Consider the following 18,544-nt stretch of genomic DNA (forward strand, 5'->3'; position numbering starts at 1 on the left):
TAATAGCTGAGATGCTTGAAATCTGAAACTACCACAGACGGCTGGAGAAACTTAGTAGGTCTGGCAGCATCTGTGGAGAGAGAAACAGAGTTAATATTTCAAATCCAGTATGGCTCTTCAGCATTCTGAAGAAGTTATACTGAATCCATTTCTCTCCTGGTCTCATGACCAGATGCTCTGATCTTAACCATTAGTCTATCAATAATCGCTTGTTAGATTTAGATTCCCTAAAGTGTGGAAAACAGGCCCTTACAGTCCACACCGACCCTCCGAAGAGTAACTCACCCAGACCCATTTTCCCTCTGACTAATGCACCTACCACTATGGGCAATTTAGCATGGCCAATTCACCTAACCTGCACATCTTTGGATTGTGAGAGGAAACCGGAGCACCCAGAGGAAACCCCACAGGCATGGGGAGAATGTGCAAACTCCACACAGACAGTTGTCCAAGGCTGGAATTGAACCTGGGGCCCTGGTGCTGTGAGGCAGCAGTGCTAACCACTGAGTCACCGTGCTGCCCTAATGCCTTTTGAAAAATCCAGATAACGTTCCCACTACTGAATTATCCCTGTATATTTTCTCTGTTACAGCAGCGTATTCAATGAGGTTGATCCAGTAAGTTCTTCCCTCTTCAAATTCACACGACTGTTTATAATTACATCTTTGGTTTCTACATATTTTTCAATTATCTGCTTCTCTATCGTCCCTACATGAATGTTGAGCTTTCTGCTTTACAATACTCTGGACATGTCCAAGGTCCTTCTTTAATATAGGCATAATCTCAGTTATCCTGTGGTGCTAAATCTGTTTCTAATGAATTATTAAATACTGTGTGTGCAATTGTGGCCCAGCTATCTCTCCTTGACATTTCTTTTAAAATGCACAAATGTAATCTGTCCAGACCAGCTTCTTTATCTGTCTGAGTTTGATAACTCTATTTAATACTTATCCCCTTTTTGTATTTTAAATGCAGTTTATATCACGTCTAATCTCATTTTCTGAGGCCATTCCTAACTCCCTGGTAAATACTGAAAAAAAAAACCAAAAGTAATTTAAAATCTTTTACTATTTCATCATCACTGCTTCTGATTTTTATCCCTTAATGGCCTTTTCCCATTCAGTCATTACATCTGAGAATATTTCGCCGTTTTACTTCATGTTGCTGGATATTTTAATTTTGCAGCCACTCAGCCACCCGTTTCACCAAATCTTTCCTGACCACTTCACACTCTCCATTGTAAATGTTGCATCCTCAATTTTGTTTTCAATTTAATTGTTTAACAAATAAACAGTAACTTGAAGAACAAGCCAATTAAGTGCGTGACTGTCATACAGACCTGCGGTGTCCCGTTAATTTAAAAGGAAATGAAACAGATTTTCAATCGTAACTGTACTGATTTATTATGTGTACCAAGGTACGTGAAAAGTATTATCTTACATGCTTTACAGGCAGACCGTACTGTACAAGTGCGTCAAGGTAACAGCGCAGAGTGCAGGGTATAGTGTTCAGCTGCAGAGAAGGTGCCGAGAGAGCTCAGCATTAACATTTAAAGAGGTCCATTCAAAATTCTGATAACAGCGGGGGAGAAGCTGTTCTTGAATCAGCTTGGTCACTGGTTACTATCTCTCCCCAAAATTTGTCCCTTTCTGCACAAACATGTTATGTTTTAATGTGTTTATTATTTAATTTGCTTTGTTTCATGCATTACCACTTTTGAAAATCTGATCACTGAATTTCTCAGGTCGTTCCACCAGTTATGCTTTGTGACAGTACAGCTTCATTCAGGTGTTTTACAGTCCCAAGCATTTTTTTGTACTTGATCATGGGATGTGGGCATTACTGGCCAAGCTAATATTTATTTTGCATTCCTAATTGCTCAGAGGGGATTAAGCATCAACCATATTGACTCATGGGGAGTATTATCACTAGGCTATTATTCCAGAGATCCCAATAATGATCTGAGGGACCTGGGTTCAAATCCTGCTACGGCAGATGGTAGAATTTGGATTGAATTAAAAATCTGGGAGGGCATAGTGAAAGGGGAAAGATATAAAAGAGACCTAAGAGGCAACTTTTTCATGCAGAGGGTGGTGTGTGTATTGAATGCGGCTGCCAGAGGAAGTGGTGGAGGCTGGTACAATTGCAACATTTAAAAGGCATCTGGATATATGGTTCGGAAGGGTTTGGAGGGGATGTGGGCCAAGTGCTAGCAGGTGGGATTAGATTGGGTTGGGATATCTGATCAGCATGGACAGGTTGGACCGAAGGGTCTGTTTCTGTGCTATATATCTCTGTAACTCTAAGAGTCAAATGATGACCATGAAACCACTGTTGATTGTCAAAAAACCCATCTGGTTCCCTTATATCATTGAGGGAGGGAAACCGCCTTTGTTATCTAGTGTGGCCTACATGTGACTCCAGACTCACAGCAATGTCGTTGACTCTTTACTGCTCTTTGGATAGTTAGAGATGGGCAGGAAATGTTGACCTACCCAGTAACACCCACATCCTGTGAATGAATTTTTTAAAAACTCCCTAACTTCCCAGAGGATATTTAAGAATCAACCACATTGCTATGGGTCTCGAGTCACATGTGGGCCAGACCAGGGTAAGGATGGCAATTGCCTTCCCTAATGAAACAGATGGGTTTTTCCAAAAATCGACAATGGTTTCATGGTCACCATTGGACTTTTAAATCTAGATTTTTATGGAATTCAAATCTTTAGATTACTAGTCCAATGACAGCAACACTAGGCCATCGTCTCACCCACAAACATGCCCACTGCATCCATTTTTAAATCCATTTTGTAGATTCATTGTGTAGTGTAACCAAATTAGTTTCCCTTGCCTTAGATTTTGAAACAGAACATTTCAAACCAAAGAAAACTCGAGATATTTTAAAATCTCCCTTATTCGGTGTGAATGGTGCAGATGTGAACAAAAATGCAGGAACTTGGCTAAAAGGAGGACTTCATGAGAGTTCTGGTACAATCCGGTAAGATCCAGCAGCTTCCGTCACCCAAAAACATGCATGGGAAAGCCCCTCACCCCAGGGGAAGGGCCCCATTGAAATGCTAAGATGAACATTACGCCGACTGTCTCTCAGTTTGAGAAAGATGCCAACTCGGTTTATGTCTGTCAACATCTCATGTGAATGTCTCCACCACAAATCGCTCTGGCTCAATGACTGAGTGGGAGTTGGATGACCTTTGACTCGGAACAGCGATGGATCAGGACCTAAACAATGTGCTCCAGACTTTGGTCACAGTTCAAAGAGAGACAAGTAGCGGTTTAGAATGAAGGTGGGCGACTGATTCTGTAAACAGTAAAGGGAACCCGGGTAAGATGATGATGAGGTTCTATAGAAACTGATCTTATTCAAAAGCTATGATGTACTTGTTACCTGTAAAAATAGCGTCAAAGGTCAACAGAAAGCTACAAAAACAATCTATAAAGTCTGACAGATTATGAAAGTAAACTTAATTGAGACATGTAAGATAATCAGAGGGTTAGATAGGTTGTGAGAGCCTTTTTCCTCGGATGGTGACAGCTAGCACGAGGGGATATAACTTTAAATTGAGGGGTGATATATATAGGACAGATGTCAGAGGTAGTTTCTTCACTCAGAGAATAGTAGGGGCATGGAACACACTCCTGTAGCAGTAGTAGACTTGCCTACTTTAAGGGAAGTTAAATGGTCATTGGATAGGCATAATGGTAAGAGTGGATTAGTGTAGGGTAGATTGGCTTCAGATTGGTTCCACAGGTCGGCACAACATCAAGGGCTGAAGGGCCTGTACTGTGCTGTAATGTTCTATATTCTAAACTAGTTCAGAATATAAAGGCAGATAACAAAAGTTTCTATAAATAAATAAAATGAAAAAGAATGGTTCAGGTAAGCATCGGTCTTTTACAGGGTGAGAAGGGGTATTTAGTGATGGGATATGTGGAAATGGTTGAGGCTTTGAACAGGTATTTTGTATTGGTCTTCACAGTGGAGGACATGAATAACATGCCATTAAATGACAGAGATGAAGGTAAGTGAGGACCTGAAAACAATCATTATCACAAAAGAGGTAGTGTTGGACAAGCTAACAGAGTTAAGAGTAGACAAGTCTCCTGGCCCTGATTTAATGCATCCCAGGGTACTAAAAGAAATGGCAGGGGAAATAGCAAATGCACTTGTGGTAATTTTCCAAAATTCGCTCTCCTCTGGGACAGTTCCAGCAGATTAGAAAACAGTAAATGTGACACCACTGTTTAAAAAAGGGGCTAGACAAAACATGGGGAGTTAAAACTGGTTAGCTTAACCTCTGTCGTGGGGAAGATGCTTGAATCTACTATCAAGGAAGAAATAGCAAGGCAACTAGTTAGAAAATATCCCGTTGAGCAGACGCAGCATGGGTTCATGAAAGACAGATCAAGTTTAACCAACATAATGAAATTCTCTAAAGACGTTACAAGCACAGTGGACAATGGGGACCCAGTAGTTGTAGTGTATCGAGATTTTCATAAGGCATTTGATAAATTACCGCACAAAAGGCTGCTGCAGAAGATAAAGGTGCAAGGCATTATGGGTAAAGTATGAGCATGAATAGGGGGTAGGTTAACTAACAAGAAGCGAAGAGTGGGAATAAATGAGTGCTTTTCTGATTGGCGATCAGTGACTAGTGGTGTGCCTCAGGAATCAGTGTTGGAACTGCAATTATTCACAATTTGCATAGATAATTTGGAGTTGGGTCCGTGTGTCAAAGTTTGCAGATGACACTAAAATGAATGATAGAGCAAAGTGTGTAGAGGACTGTGAAACTTTGCAGAGGGACATAGATACTTTAAGTGAGATGGAATACAATGTTAATAAATGTGAAGTTATACATTTTGGTAAGAATAACAATAAAACAAACTATCATTTGAATGGTAAAAAGTTGCAGCTTGCTGCTGTGCAGAGGGACCTGGGTGTCCTTGTGCATGAATCACAGAAGATTGGTCTGCAGGTGCAACAAGTAATTAGGAAGGCAAATGGAATTTTGTCCTTCATTGCTAAAGGGATTGAGGTTAAAAGCAGGGAGGTTATGCTGCAGCTGTACAGGGTGCTGGTGATGAGGACACACCTGGAGTACTAAGTGCAGTTTTGGTCTCCTTACTTGAGAAAGGATGTACTGGCAGTAGTGGAGGTGCACAGGAGGTTCACAAGGTTGATTCTGGAGTTGAGGGGGTTGGCTTATGTGGAGAGACTGAGTAGACTGGGATTATGTTCATTGGAATTTAGAAGAATGAGGGAGGATGTTATAGAGAAATATAAAATTATGAAGTGAATTGATAAAATGTAGAGGGAATGTTTCCACTGGCAGGTGAAACTAGGACAAGAGGGCATAGCCTCAAGATTAGGGGGAGCAGATTTAGGACCGAATTAAGAAGAAATTTCTTCACCCAGAGGGTTGTGAATCTGTGGTATTCCTGCCCAATGAAGTAGTTGAGGCTTCTTCATTGAATGTTTTTAAAGCTAAAGTAGTTTTTTGATCAATAAAGGAATTAAGGGTTATGGAGAGAGGATGGGTAAGTGCAGCTGAGGCTACGAAAAGATCAACCATGATCTTATTGAATGGTGGAGTAGGCTTAAGGGGCCACATAGCTTGTCCTGCTCCTAGCTCTTACATTCTTGTGTTCAAAGACTGCCAGTAGTAGACTCACCATCTTTAAGGGCGTTTAAATGGTCATTGGATAGCCATATGGACGAAAATGGAATAGTATAGGTTAGATGGGCTTCAGATTGGTTCCATAGGTCGGCGCAACATCGAATGCCCAAAGGCCTGTACTGTGCTGAAATGTTCTATGTTCTAAGTTCTAATGTGCATCTTGGCCCAAGAGGTTGTCCAAAGTGGGAAGAAGGTTTAAAAGGGGATTTTTTAAAAATTCATTCACTGGTTAAGAACATCATTGGCTACACCAGCATTTACTACCCATGCCAGAGAGCAGTTAAGACTCGAGTACATTGCTGTGAGTCTGCAGGCCAGACTAGGTAAGGATGGCAAATTCATTCCCTAAAGGACATTAGTGACCCAGATGGGCTTTTCCTCACAACCAGCAATGGATTCTTAGTCATTGTTAGACTCTTCTTTTAAATGAATTCAAATTCCACCATCATGGTAGAATGTGAACCCAGGTCCCCAGAACATCACCTGAGTCTCTGGATTAACGGTCCAGCGATAATACCTCGAGGCTATCACCTCCCCACTATAATGTGGTAGCTGTCAACAATTCACTAACATGGGGGCCAGATAATATCTTTGCAAGCAGGGTTGAAAGTTCCACACATGTTGCCTGAATGAAGGAAATCTCGATTTGTTTCGAAACTATGTTTGAAAGGAAGGAGAGGGATCCAGTTACTGTGCCCCATGCCAGGGCCAGCAAGACAGTAAAGAGCAGCATGAGATCCTATTTGGAGAATGAGGATCTGAATTAAAAGGTTTGAGAAAGGCTGGATAGACTGTGACTTCTTTCAGTTAAGCGAAAGATGTTGAGAGATGATCTCATAGAAGTTTATAAAATAATGAGGGGTATAGATAGAGTTAATGGTACTTGACTTTTCCTAGGGTGGTGATTTCAAGACGGGGGGTGGGGGGGGGCACATTTTTAAGGTGAGCAGAGTGAGATTTAAAAAAGACATAGGGGCCAAATCTTTTACAGAGTGTGATTTATGTATGGAATGAACTTCCTGAGGAAGTGATGGATGTGAATACAGTTACAATGTTTAAAAAACATTTGGGTCGGAAAATGAATATGAAAGGTTTGAAGGGACATGGGCCAGGAGCAGTCAGTTGGGTCTAGTTTTGTTTGGGATTATGTTCGGCATAGGGAAGAAGGCATTTGTTATGCTTTCCGTTATTGGTCAGAGTATCGCGTATAGGAGTTAAGACACTTTTGGAATATTGTACGCAACTCTGGTCTCCCTCCTACTGGAAGGATGTTTGAAACTTGAAAGGGGTCAGAAAAGATTTACAAGGATGTTGCCAGGGTTGGAGGGTTTGAGCTACAGGGAGAGGCTGAATAGGCTGGGGCTGTTTTCCCTGGAGCGTCGGAGGCTGAGGGGTGACCTTATAGCGATTTATTAGATCATGAAGGGTATGGATAGGGTAAATAGACAGGGTCTTTTCCCTGGGCTGGGGGAGTCCAGATATAGAGGGCAAAGATTTAGGGTGAGAGGGAGAAAATTTAAAAGGGACCTTAGGGACATTTTCACACAGAGGGTGGTTCATGTATGAAATAAACTGCCAGAGAAAGCGATGGAAGCTGGATAGTATATGAATAGGAAGGGTTTGGGGGGAAATGGGCCAAGTGCTGGAAAATGGGACTGAATTAGTTTAGGATAACTGGTCGGCGTGGACGAGTTGGACGAAAGGTCTGTTGTCGTGCTGTATGACTCTATGACAGAACCTCAAGTATTTTACTCTGTGGATTATGACCCATGGTACTTGCAAATTGGCTTAGGGATAAGCAGATTAGTGAGGAGAACATGTCGCTGAAGGATTGGTGTGAGAACGAATGGTTCCACTTAATGGGATACGGGCACCAGTATTAGGACAGGAAGGATAGGCTCTGACTGAATTGGAATGCTAGTGGAAAGGATGAATAAGACAGTCACTTTAAAGCAGTCAATGGAATGTTTTACTTGGGTGAAAAAGGTCCTATAATTAACACTTTTGAACACAAACAAAGGAATAAAACCTGAATTAAGTCAGATATTGTACTTTAAGCACACAGATAAAGGAAAATTAAAAGATGTGAAATAAATGACTTCAGAGACAATAAAGAAACATGATTTGATTTTGATTTGATTTAATTTACTATTGTCACATGTACATAGACACGATGAAATTTTTTGTTTTCCGTGCAGTACAAGCAGGTCATAACATACAAAGATCAGACAGTGATAGAACAGAGCAAGTAAAAGCAAGTTACGGCTTCAGAGAAGGTGCACAAACAGCAAGATCAACATTAGGTTTAAAACTGGAGAGGTCTGTTCAGAAGTCCAGACGAGAAGTTACACCCAGAAGTTGTTCTTTATACAAAATCTCAGGGTATAAGGAACAAACTACCATTGTCAATTCAACTTCAATAGTATAAATTACAGAGACATGACTGCAAAATAAACATACAGGTAAGAGAGCATGAACAGGAAGTAGCAGCTTTGTGTAAAATTAGGAAATAGAAAAGGATTTAAGACTGTGTCTGGAATTGTGTATAGATGTCCCAGTATCAGCTGTGAAGTAACAGATTGCATAACTACAGAACCATATAGGGATGTAGTCAAAGTAGATTTCTCTCAATTGAGGATTTTAACATTCATACAGCCAAGGACAAGAAAACTAGTGTGTGCTGGAAAGAGGAAAAACATATTGTGTGTATGTGTGTGTTTGTTTATTTGTTCAGGATTAATTTTCTGCAACATAGTCTCCTGAATCAACAAGGCAGAAACTGGTCGGAAGTTATATTAGATTTAGTCATGAATACTGTGTTAGATTTAGATTGTAGCCTAAAGGTGTGTAAACCTTATCTAATAGTGACCACAAAATAATCAAAAGTACCAGTTGAAACTGAGAAATATAGAGCAACTACCCGATTCATAGAGCCCAGAAAAGGCCCTTCGGTCCGTTGACTCTGCACCGACATAACGGCCACTAAAAGTGCACGAATCCCAACTTCCTGTACTTATCCTAAATCCTTGAATATTATGATATTTGAAGTACTCATCTGCATATTCTTTAAAGATTGTAAAGTTTCCAGCCTCCACTACCTTCCCTAGCAGTGCATTCCAGATTCCCACCACCCACTGAGTGAAAACATTTTTTTTCCCCAAATCCCCGATGAATGTCCTGCCCCTTACCCTGAAATTATGTTCTGTTATGATTGACCCCTCACCCAAGGGGAACAGCTGCTCTCTATTCATACCCCTCATAATCTTATACACCTCAATCATGTCTGTATCAGTCTTCTCTGCTCTAAAGAAAACAATCCAGCCTGCCTGGGCTCTCATTATAGCTCAGTTTCTCCATCCCAAGCAACATGCTCCTGTGTACCCCCCTCTGGTGCTAACACATCCTGCTTGTAGTGAGGGGACGAGAGCTGCCCACAGTTCTCCAGCTGTGCCTTAACCAACACTCTGTACAACTCCAGCATTACCTCCTTGCTGTTATACTCTATCCCACGACTGATGAAAGCAAGTGTTCCATTTGCCTTATTAACCATCCTATTCACATTCTCTGGTGATTGCAGGGATCTGTGAATAATTACCCCAAGATCGCTTTGGTCTAACATTGTACTAAAATTCAAAAATTAGGTGAGACTGACTTCAATGTGCAGAGTCAGAGACTGTTTGCAGTAAACTGGGCAAATCTGTTCAAAACTGAAGCTCCATATTGGAAAAAGGATTGAACGTGATACAGAAACAGTTCAGATCCCTAAGAGAAAAGAATTCTGCTTGCTAAAGAAAACATCCAGGGACATTTAAAACTGAACAGACAGAGTATACAAAAGTGCAAAATGTAGCACATATCCTGGCCAGTGAGAAGGACACAGAGTACCACTGGTTAGACCTCAACTGGAATATTATGTACAGTAATGGCCCCTGCATTGTAGGAAAGATGTGAATGCTTTGGAGAGAGTGCGGAGGCGATTTTACAAGAATGGTTCCAGCACAGCATCAATTATGAGGATCAAAGAAGTAGAGGGGAGATCTTTGGAGGTTTTCAAAATCATGACCAGGCTGGATTGAGTACTTAGGGAGAAGCTGGCCCCAGTCATGAAAGAAACAAGAACAAGAGAGCACAGATTTACCGTGATGTGCAAACGAAATAAGGGTGACATGAGAGAAAAACTCTTCCACTCAGTGAGTGGTTAGAGTTTGGAATGTAATGCCTAGAAATGTGGTGAAGTCAGCTTTAACCCATGAGATATCGAATGATTATTTGGATAGAAATCCAAGACAAGGGTACGGGAATACAAGATGGGAGTGTGAAAAGAAACCTGCAAGAGATACTAAAATAAACTCAAATCTTCTTTTTGCCGTTACATTAGGAACATTAGGGTGGTCAGAGCACACAGATCGTGTTGAAATTGTAGATGAAAAGCAGGAAATGGGGGAATGTTCAAAATTAATGTTGCCTCGATGTTTACTGTAACGGAAGACGATAGGCATACTAGAATTTATAATTGGGTTTTATTGTCGCGTGTACTCAAGTGCAGGAGTTCAGTGTGAAACTAATGTTGAATCAGGGAGACGGACTCATCAAATTAATGGAAATAATCAAATCAAGAGTGACCAATTCCTCGGATCAGATGGTTTCCATCACTATGTTCAAAAGAAGGAGGTGGCAACATTCCAAATGCTCAAACTATCATTTTCCCAAGTTCAGGAGCCTGTGTCTCAATTGGTAACTGCACAATATCACTCTGCTACTTAAGGAAGGCGAGAGAGGGAAACTGCAGAATATGCAGTATACTGGAGTGTTATTCTTTTGTACCCTTACAGCCCATAGAATTGTTATGACTGTACCAAATTGATGCAAGATCTGGTAGAGGGGAACAGCTGACTGTTGTTGTGGTTGGTGTGTTAATGAGGCGAATCCATAAATCCTGTTGGGACAGATTTGTCCATGCTTAAGTCCTCCGATAAGCTTGTATTTGCATCATTTACTCTGCTGATAGGCTTATGTTATCTAACAGCTCAACAGTTTAATTTCAAAATGGAGTTTAGTTATTTTGCTTTGACTTGATACACTTGGCCAAAAAAAAAACAGTTGCAACCAGCTTTGGTATCACTGTTACAATAGGAAATTGTGTCTTCTCCAAAGCAAAAATTATGTTTTTTTTTTCAATCGCCCTTCAATATCACTCCCATAGTCCAGAAACACATCAATTCATAAGTTGTCGGGAGACACATGAGAATTATGAAATGGTTTTGTGTTTCTAAGCGGACATATGTTTGAAAACCCTCAGAAGCAAATGAGGTGGGGAAATGTAAGAAGTACACAGGAAAATTATACAATAGTCACCTTCCTAATGAGCACAGTCACAGTATAGTACACCAGGGAGAGCTTTCAACCTGTTGTGACTCAGCTGGCTGTTTGGGAGCACTGGTTAATTTGTTCCTCTTCCCCTGCTATTTTCCCTTAGTCCTGAAAGTATTTCCTTTTCAAGCGCACATTCAGTTCCTTCAGCATATTGCTATTGATTGTGCTTCAGGACATTCCATTCCAGATCGCAGCAAGAAGAAATTGTTTCCATCCCCCGCTTTGACAAAACTTTAAAGCTACCCACTCTGCCTACCAGCTTATCCTGATTTACTTGTCACATTATACAGAACACGCCCATGAAAATCTGTTTCTGCTGTAAGAAACTAATCTCTTAAATATCTCAGATCGTTGCACAGGCAGCTATGGGGAGACATTAGCACGGTGGCAATGTCACTGATGTAGAACTGTATATACCCAATCCAATGTTTTGGAAGGGATTCAAATGAATCAATCTATAATTGGAAGCTAATCTCAATAATGGAGACCATGACAATTATCATTGATTGCCATAAAAATCCATCCGGTTCACTTGTATCCTTCAGGAAGGGAAATCTGTCATCCTTACCTGGTCTGGCCTGCACGTGACTCCAGACCCAGAGCCTTGTGGTTGTCTCTTAATGACCTTCTGCAAAGATCTAGGAAGCCATTCAGTTCAAGGGCCCTCGGGGATGTCAGTATTGCCCAAATCCTATGAAAGAGATTTTGGAAATAATGCTTGCCATGCCACGCTGTTTGCGATTAAAACTAAATGAAGTAAGTGTCTCTGGTATGGCAATGTGATCGAAACTATGATGTGAGAGAGAGAATGCCTGAGAAGGCACATGGTCCAGATAGCATCCCCCGAATGTGACCTTTGCCATATGTGAGGGGGGGTTGGAAGAGGCCCAGCACTTCCAATGGGTGTGGAATCTCTGGTTGAGTGAGTGTCCTGCCCCACTGAAGGAAAAGCATTTCTCTTATTTTACCTTTGTCTTAGTGTTCATCCCTTCTCTGTCTTTCAGCTTCAGAAGCAGTTGTTGGAACTGGATGAGGATGACCCCTGCTATGAATTCCGAAGGGAGCGATTCACCGTCCATCGCACTCATCTCTATTTCTTGCACTACGAGTTTGAGCTTTCTGCTGAAGACACTGAGGTTACTCTGGTGGCTCAGCTCTCAATGGACAGGTCAGAACATTTGCTCCTACCTTGTTCTGTTGAAGGGTAATTCCATTTTCTTGAGTATCGTCCTAACAACACTGATTGTCACCTCATTTCTCAATGACAACAAAACTGCGTCAACAATTCACCCATAAGCCCCTTACATTCACCAGACATCTCACCTGTCTTTAACCAATCCTAAAGTTCATAGAGTCATGAGAGCACAGAAAGAGGCCATTCCCCCCCTCCAAGTCCCTGCTAGCCCTCTGAGGACTAATCCAGTCAATCCTATTCCCTTGCTCTATTCCCATAGGCCTGCAATTTTATTTTCCTCAAATTTTGTTTGAGAGTATTCATCATCTCGACTGCTGTCCCTGTAGGCAGAATGTTCTACATTATCACTTGCTGTGCAAAACAGTTCCCTTTAGAGGCCCTCTCGCCTCTGGCCCAAATCCTAAAATCTGAGTCCTTTAGTCCTTACAACATGAGTTAATGCAGACAGTTTTTCTGCGTCTTCCTTAACTAAACCTGTCACAGGATTACAAAACATGGGAGCACCAATAGGTCATTTGGCCCATCAAGTTTGCTCTACTGTTCAATGAGATCAATTAGGTAATCCTCAACTCTACTTTCCTGTCTTTCCCCATAACCCTTGATTCCCTTCCTGATTAAAATTCTGTCTATTTCAGCCTTGAATATACTTAATGACCCAGCCTCAACAGCTGTCTGTGCTACAGCGCTCTACATATTCACTACCCTCTGTGAGAAGCAATTCTTGCTCATCTCTGTCCTAAGTGTGCCACCTTTTATCCCGAGATGATGCCCTCTAGTCCTGAACTCTCCCACAAGGAGAAACCATTCCACATCTACCCCGTCAAGTCTCTGAACAGTCTTTTATGTTTCAATAAGGTCATATCTCATTTTTCTAAATCCCCGTGAGTATAGGCCCAACCTACTCAACCTCTCCTTAAATGATAGTGCCTTCATACCAGGTATTGGCCAAGAGAGTCTTCTCTGGACCGTTCCCAATGCCAGTACATCTTTCATTTGATAAAAGGCCAAAACTGTTCACAGTATTCCAGCTGTGATCTGACCAGCACCTTGTATAATATTCACGAGACCTCTATTTCCTTTGAAGTAAAGGCCAACATTGTATTTACCTTTCCTATTACCCTCTGAACTTGGATACTAGCTTTTTAAGATGGACAAGGGCTCCCAGATCCCTCAGTTCTGTAGCTTTCTGTAGTCTTTCAGCATTTAAATAATGTTCAGCTCCACCATTCTTCCTGCCGAAGTGCATAACCCCACGTTCACTTCTACCAAATTGCCCTGCGACCTCCTTCACTCCAAGGAAATAACCCCAGATTAGTAGGTCACCTAACTTTGTATCTGAAACCGCATCACTTGAACCATTCTCCTACACGTCCTGTGCACCTTCTCTGGGGCCCTCACGTCCTTTCCAAAATCCGGTGACCAGAACTGGACACAACACTATAGTTGTAGTCACATTGTGCATTCCTGATGAAAGGCTTTTGCCCAAAACGTTGATTCTCCTGCTCCTTGGATGCTGCCTGACCTGCTGCGCTTTTCCAGCAACACATTTTTCAGCTCTGATCTCCAGCATCTGCAGACCTCACTTTCTCCTTTGACAAAGTATTACCTATTTCTGAGAAAAGTGCTAGAAGTACCAACAGGTTGGAGAAAGTTGCTGTTTCCTGTGCACAATGGAAGGTTGAACAGTTTGGCCCCATATCCTTCAGAGTTTGGAAGAACAAGGGTCAATCTTATTGAAATGTGAATGATTCTGAGTGAGCTTCACCAGGAGTTGCTGAGAGAAGGTTGAGGAATCTACGTCTTGGGGAAATTGGTTCAAAATGTAACCCTCAGAGCATGGTTGGATTCTGACACTTCTGCCCGCTATTCCTTTCAAGGATACAGTGGGGCAGCACGGTGGCTCAGTGGTTAGCACTGCTGCCTCACAGCACCAGAGACCTGGGTTCGATTCCAGCCTCGGGCGACTGTCTGTGTGGAGTTTGCACATTCTCCCCGTGTCTGTGTGGGTTTCCTCCCACAGTCCAAAGATGTGCAGATTAGGTGAATTGACCAAGCTAAATTGCCCCATAGTGTCCAGGGATGTGTAGGGTAGGTTCATTTGTCAGGGGTAAAATTTAGGGTAGGGGAATGGGTCTGGGGTGGTTACTCTTCAGAGGGTTGGTGTGCACTTGTTGGGCCAAAGGGTCTGTTTCCACACTGTAGGGATTCTAGCAAAAAAATAAGCCCAGTGCCCACTATATAGTCCTTGTGATTTGTACTGCTATTGGAAAACTTTGTTCACATTATGCTCTTAACTTTTTAGATATACAGGTGAACAATTAATTTGCCTTTTTGATTTTGTTTTGTACCTGACAAATACATTTAATGATCTGTGCATGTGGAAATCTAAATTCCGTTGCACCTCCACTGTTTCTAACTTTTTGTCAGATATAACATTCTTAAATCATCCTTTACCTGGGTCCAAAATGGACTTGTTTGTGTGTAAAGGTAACTGTCATGGTTTTTCCCACTTAGTCTGTCACTCGCTTTGTAATCTTGTGTTCCACTCTTTAACATAACACCCAGCATTGTTTCTTTGAAATCAACTAGGCTTTCACCAGTTTCCTCATTTCCCCTCCTCACACATTATCCCAGTCCCAAGCCACCAACTCAGCATCGCCCTCTTGACCTGTCCATCGTCTTTCCCACCTATCCGCTCCACCCTCCTCTCCGACCTATCATCTTCTCCCCCACCTTCCTCTACCTATTGCATTCCCAGCTACCTTCCCCTCCAGCCCCATCCCCATTCCCCTCCCATTTATCTCTCAGCCCCCCGGCCCACAAGCCTCATTCCTGATGAAGAGCTTATGCCCGAAACATCGATTCTTCTGTTCCTCGGATGCTGCCTGACCTGCTGTGCTTATCCAGTGCCACACTCTCAACCATTGTGTCATTAGCAAACTTGGAGATATGGCTATAATCTGTTATAAGTAATTATGGTGAATAATTGCAGCCCTGACACAAATCTTTCTGGGACACCATTAGTCTCTTCCTTTGATTTCAAGTACGTAACCATTCCCTATTCTTTATCACTAAACCAATTGTCTAACCTGGTTAAGAATCCAAATTCAATTCCATTCACTTGCAGCCTTTTGTGTGGAACCTTGTTGAATGCCTTCTGGAAGTGTATTATAAAATACTTCACGTGCTGCAGTTGCTTCCTCAGAAAATTCAATTAGGTTCAGTGGCCATGACTTAGCCTTTACAAATCCATCTCTCTAATCAGCTCAAATGTCTCTAAGTGCTCAGTCGCTCTGTCTTTATTTATAGATTCCAGTAACAGATGCAAGACTAACAGGTCTATAATTTCCTGGCTTCTCCCTCTCACAGTTCTTCAATGTAATGGAATTACGTTTGCAATCTTCCAATTTGCAGAGACAATCCCTCAATCAAGAGAGAGAGAAATGGATGATTACTGCTAAAGGTTCTGAAAATGCTTCACCCACTTTTTATTAAAAACCCTGGAGTGGGAACTACCAGGTCTTGGGACAATTTCCCACTGATTTGTCTAATACAGCATTCACCATTTTTAGAAATTTCATTATTGGTTTTGCAAGAATGTCAGGAATATGATGCGCTTTCCCTGTGGCGAAGAATGATATTTAATAATTGTTCAACAGATGAAATTGCAAAAATGTGTTTTTAACGGACCTTTGGCTCTCCCAATGCAATTGTACAACTTCTTGTATTAATCCTGACATCTCTCATTGTATTCCCAGCTTGCAACTGCTTGCCACTAATGAGTGTTGCTCTTCCCACAGGCTGCAGATGTTGGAGGCTATCTGCAAGCACTGGGAGGGGCCTATTAGTCTTGCGCTGTACCTGTCCGATGCTGAGGCCCAACAATTCCTCCGCTACGCCCAAGGTTCAGAGGTCCTGATGAGCAGGAGCAACGTTGGGTACCACATCGTCTACAAGGAAGGACAATTCTATCCTGTCAACCTGTTGCGGAACATCGCCATGAAACACGTTAACACACCCTACATGTTCCTGTCCGATATTGACTTCCTCCCTATGTACGGTCTCTATGAGTACCTGAGGTAATGAGATGGAGTCACGTGTCTATGTCCGTGGTGGGGCTACAGTTGTCACCACACTGCCTGAAGAATGGGCTGAATGATGTGGCTTTACAATTATAACTATGGATAGTTTGCAGCAATATAATGAAGCCAACTGGTTCATGCAAGTGTCCATGATGCAAACAAGCCTCCATCCTATCAACTTATTCCTTTCTCCCACCCCACTGTGTTTATCTAGCTTTTCCTTAAATGCCAGTCACCTCAAAAATTTGTTGGTAAATCTCAACTTCTGGTCACTTCCTGGCTAAAGAGGTCTCTCCTGAATTCCCAATTGGGATTATTAGTTTAATTTGATTTATTGTCACATCTACCTAAGTACAGTAAAAAGTTTTGTTTTGCATGCAGTAGTGACTGCCATATCTCTCTGTCACCTAGTTCTGGGAAATAAGGTAGCTTGCTGAGCTGGAAAGTTTGTTTTCAGACTTTTTGTCACCATGACTGGGTAACATCGTCAGCTTCACGGGAGACTCTCATTGATGATGTTACCCAGTCATGGTGACGAAACATCTGAAAACAAACCTTCCAGCTCAGTGAGCTACCTTACATCCATATCATCGACCTGAGCTACAAATCTCAAAAATCGCTAAGTTAGTTCTGGTCTTTCCCTACAAGTGGAAACATTGTTTCTCCATTTCAAACATGTTGATTATTATAAAGACCTTTATCGGGCCACATCTCTTTAATCTAGAGAGATGAGCAATGACCTGATTGGACCCTTCTGATCTGTAGAATCGCTGTGTTCTTGTACAGTCAGTTCTTCTATAACGTGATGGGTGCGTTCTTGTGCAAGCCCGCATCGTAGAAGAATCGCACTTTAGAAATAGCGCTTAAAGTGTCGGTGATCTAATCGCGTGACAGCCAACACACATTTTAAGAGTTTGCGCTTTAGAAACAGTATCCCCAATTCGTCAGTCGTTACAGTGAATTTGCATTGACAAAGCATGTTATAGCAGAATGACCTGCAGCTCTGTCTCAGTGTTTCTGCAGTGCCTGTGTATCTTTCCTAAGATGAACAGCAGAGCTGGGCGCAGTAGTGGACTTCAGCTGAGATGAGTCTTTTGGGAATTGCTCAGTCCTTGCTTATCTGAGGGGTAACTGATAAGAGAAACAACGGCAGGGTGGTGCGATGCAGCCACTGCTGGTCTTTCAGTCTGTGGCATTGGCTCACACCTATGCCAAAGGAATGGCATCAGACCAGCCTGCTGACTATTGTGTCTGACCTCCCACTTGCCTGCGTTCTGACCCAGCTTACAACTTGTTCTTTCTCGTACACGTTTGCCATTCTCCCTCTCTCAATTCTTCCCTGTCACAGAGGGATTTAAACAGCCAACTAGTGGTTGTCACCCATTTTGTCTCCCTTACCTATTCATACTTCTTGCTAACTCGCAGGCTATTTTAGACACCCTGGTGACACCCTCCAGATTTTCCTGTTCCAACATTGCTTTCTCAAAAGGTAAACTCGGAAAGCCTTTTGAAAAAGCTGTGGCGTTTTAATTTAACCCCAACGTGCACAATAAAGTTGGGGCGTGGACCTGGGACTCCAGGCTCAGAGGTAGAATCGCTGTCACTGTGCCACAAGAACTCTGTCCATGAAGCTCAGACCTCAGATCAAGGGGGACACATTCTCCTCGGCGCAGTGCTGTTCAATGGACCAGCAGCAGCACCTACAGGAATATGTCAGTACTGCAACTGCTGGGAAAATCATCAATAATATATCGTCAATCTTTTTTTTGTCACCTCTCCACTCTTTTTCAGATATATTTTATCCAAGTGGGGAATGGAAGACTAGTCACAGGATGTATTGAATTAGTCAACAATTCTTACAAAATAAATTTTGAGTCTCCCTGAAATTTTAAAGACTTCTCAGACTGTTCAACATTGCAATGCCTTGCTGCCTGTGCCCTCACTTACACTTATCGTAATTTCTCTCACCTTTTGTCCTCTCTCCTCTACTATTGCATCTTCCTGTCTGCACTCACTTTTATTCCTCTCTACTCCATCATCCCTGTCTCCCTCTCTCCTCTACACCCACTCTATCTCTCGCTCTTCCCTGTCGGCGCCAGTCTCCCTCTCCTCCCTCAGTCTTCATCTCGCCACCCACTCCCTCTATCTCCCCTCTCCCCCACACTCCCTTTTATTTCTCTCATTATCCACGTGTC

General features: G+C 42.2%; 1 protein-coding gene across 6 annotated transcripts in view; it reads left to right on the forward strand.

Moving 5' to 3' along the window:
- The window catches only part of large1 (LARGE xylosyl- and glucuronyltransferase 1), a 491,278-nt gene that overhangs the window by 459,257 nt on the left and 13,477 nt on the right, over positions 1-18,544 (forward strand). For all 6 annotated transcript variants that reach the window (XM_043708946.1, XM_043708952.1, XM_043708949.1 and 3 more), the window contains 2 exons: positions 12,077-12,240; positions 16,068-16,346. In XM_043708946.1, coding sequence (XP_043564881.1) covers positions 12,077-12,240; positions 16,068-16,346 — 443 coding nt within the window. The remainder of the gene's footprint in view (positions 1-12,076; positions 12,241-16,067; positions 16,347-18,544) is intronic.

This window comes from Chiloscyllium plagiosum, chromosome 19 (genome assembly GCF_004010195.1).
Source record: "Chiloscyllium plagiosum isolate BGI_BamShark_2017 chromosome 19, ASM401019v2, whole genome shotgun sequence".
In the NCBI taxonomy this organism is placed as follows: Eukaryota; Metazoa; Chordata; class Chondrichthyes; order Orectolobiformes; family Hemiscylliidae; genus Chiloscyllium; species Chiloscyllium plagiosum.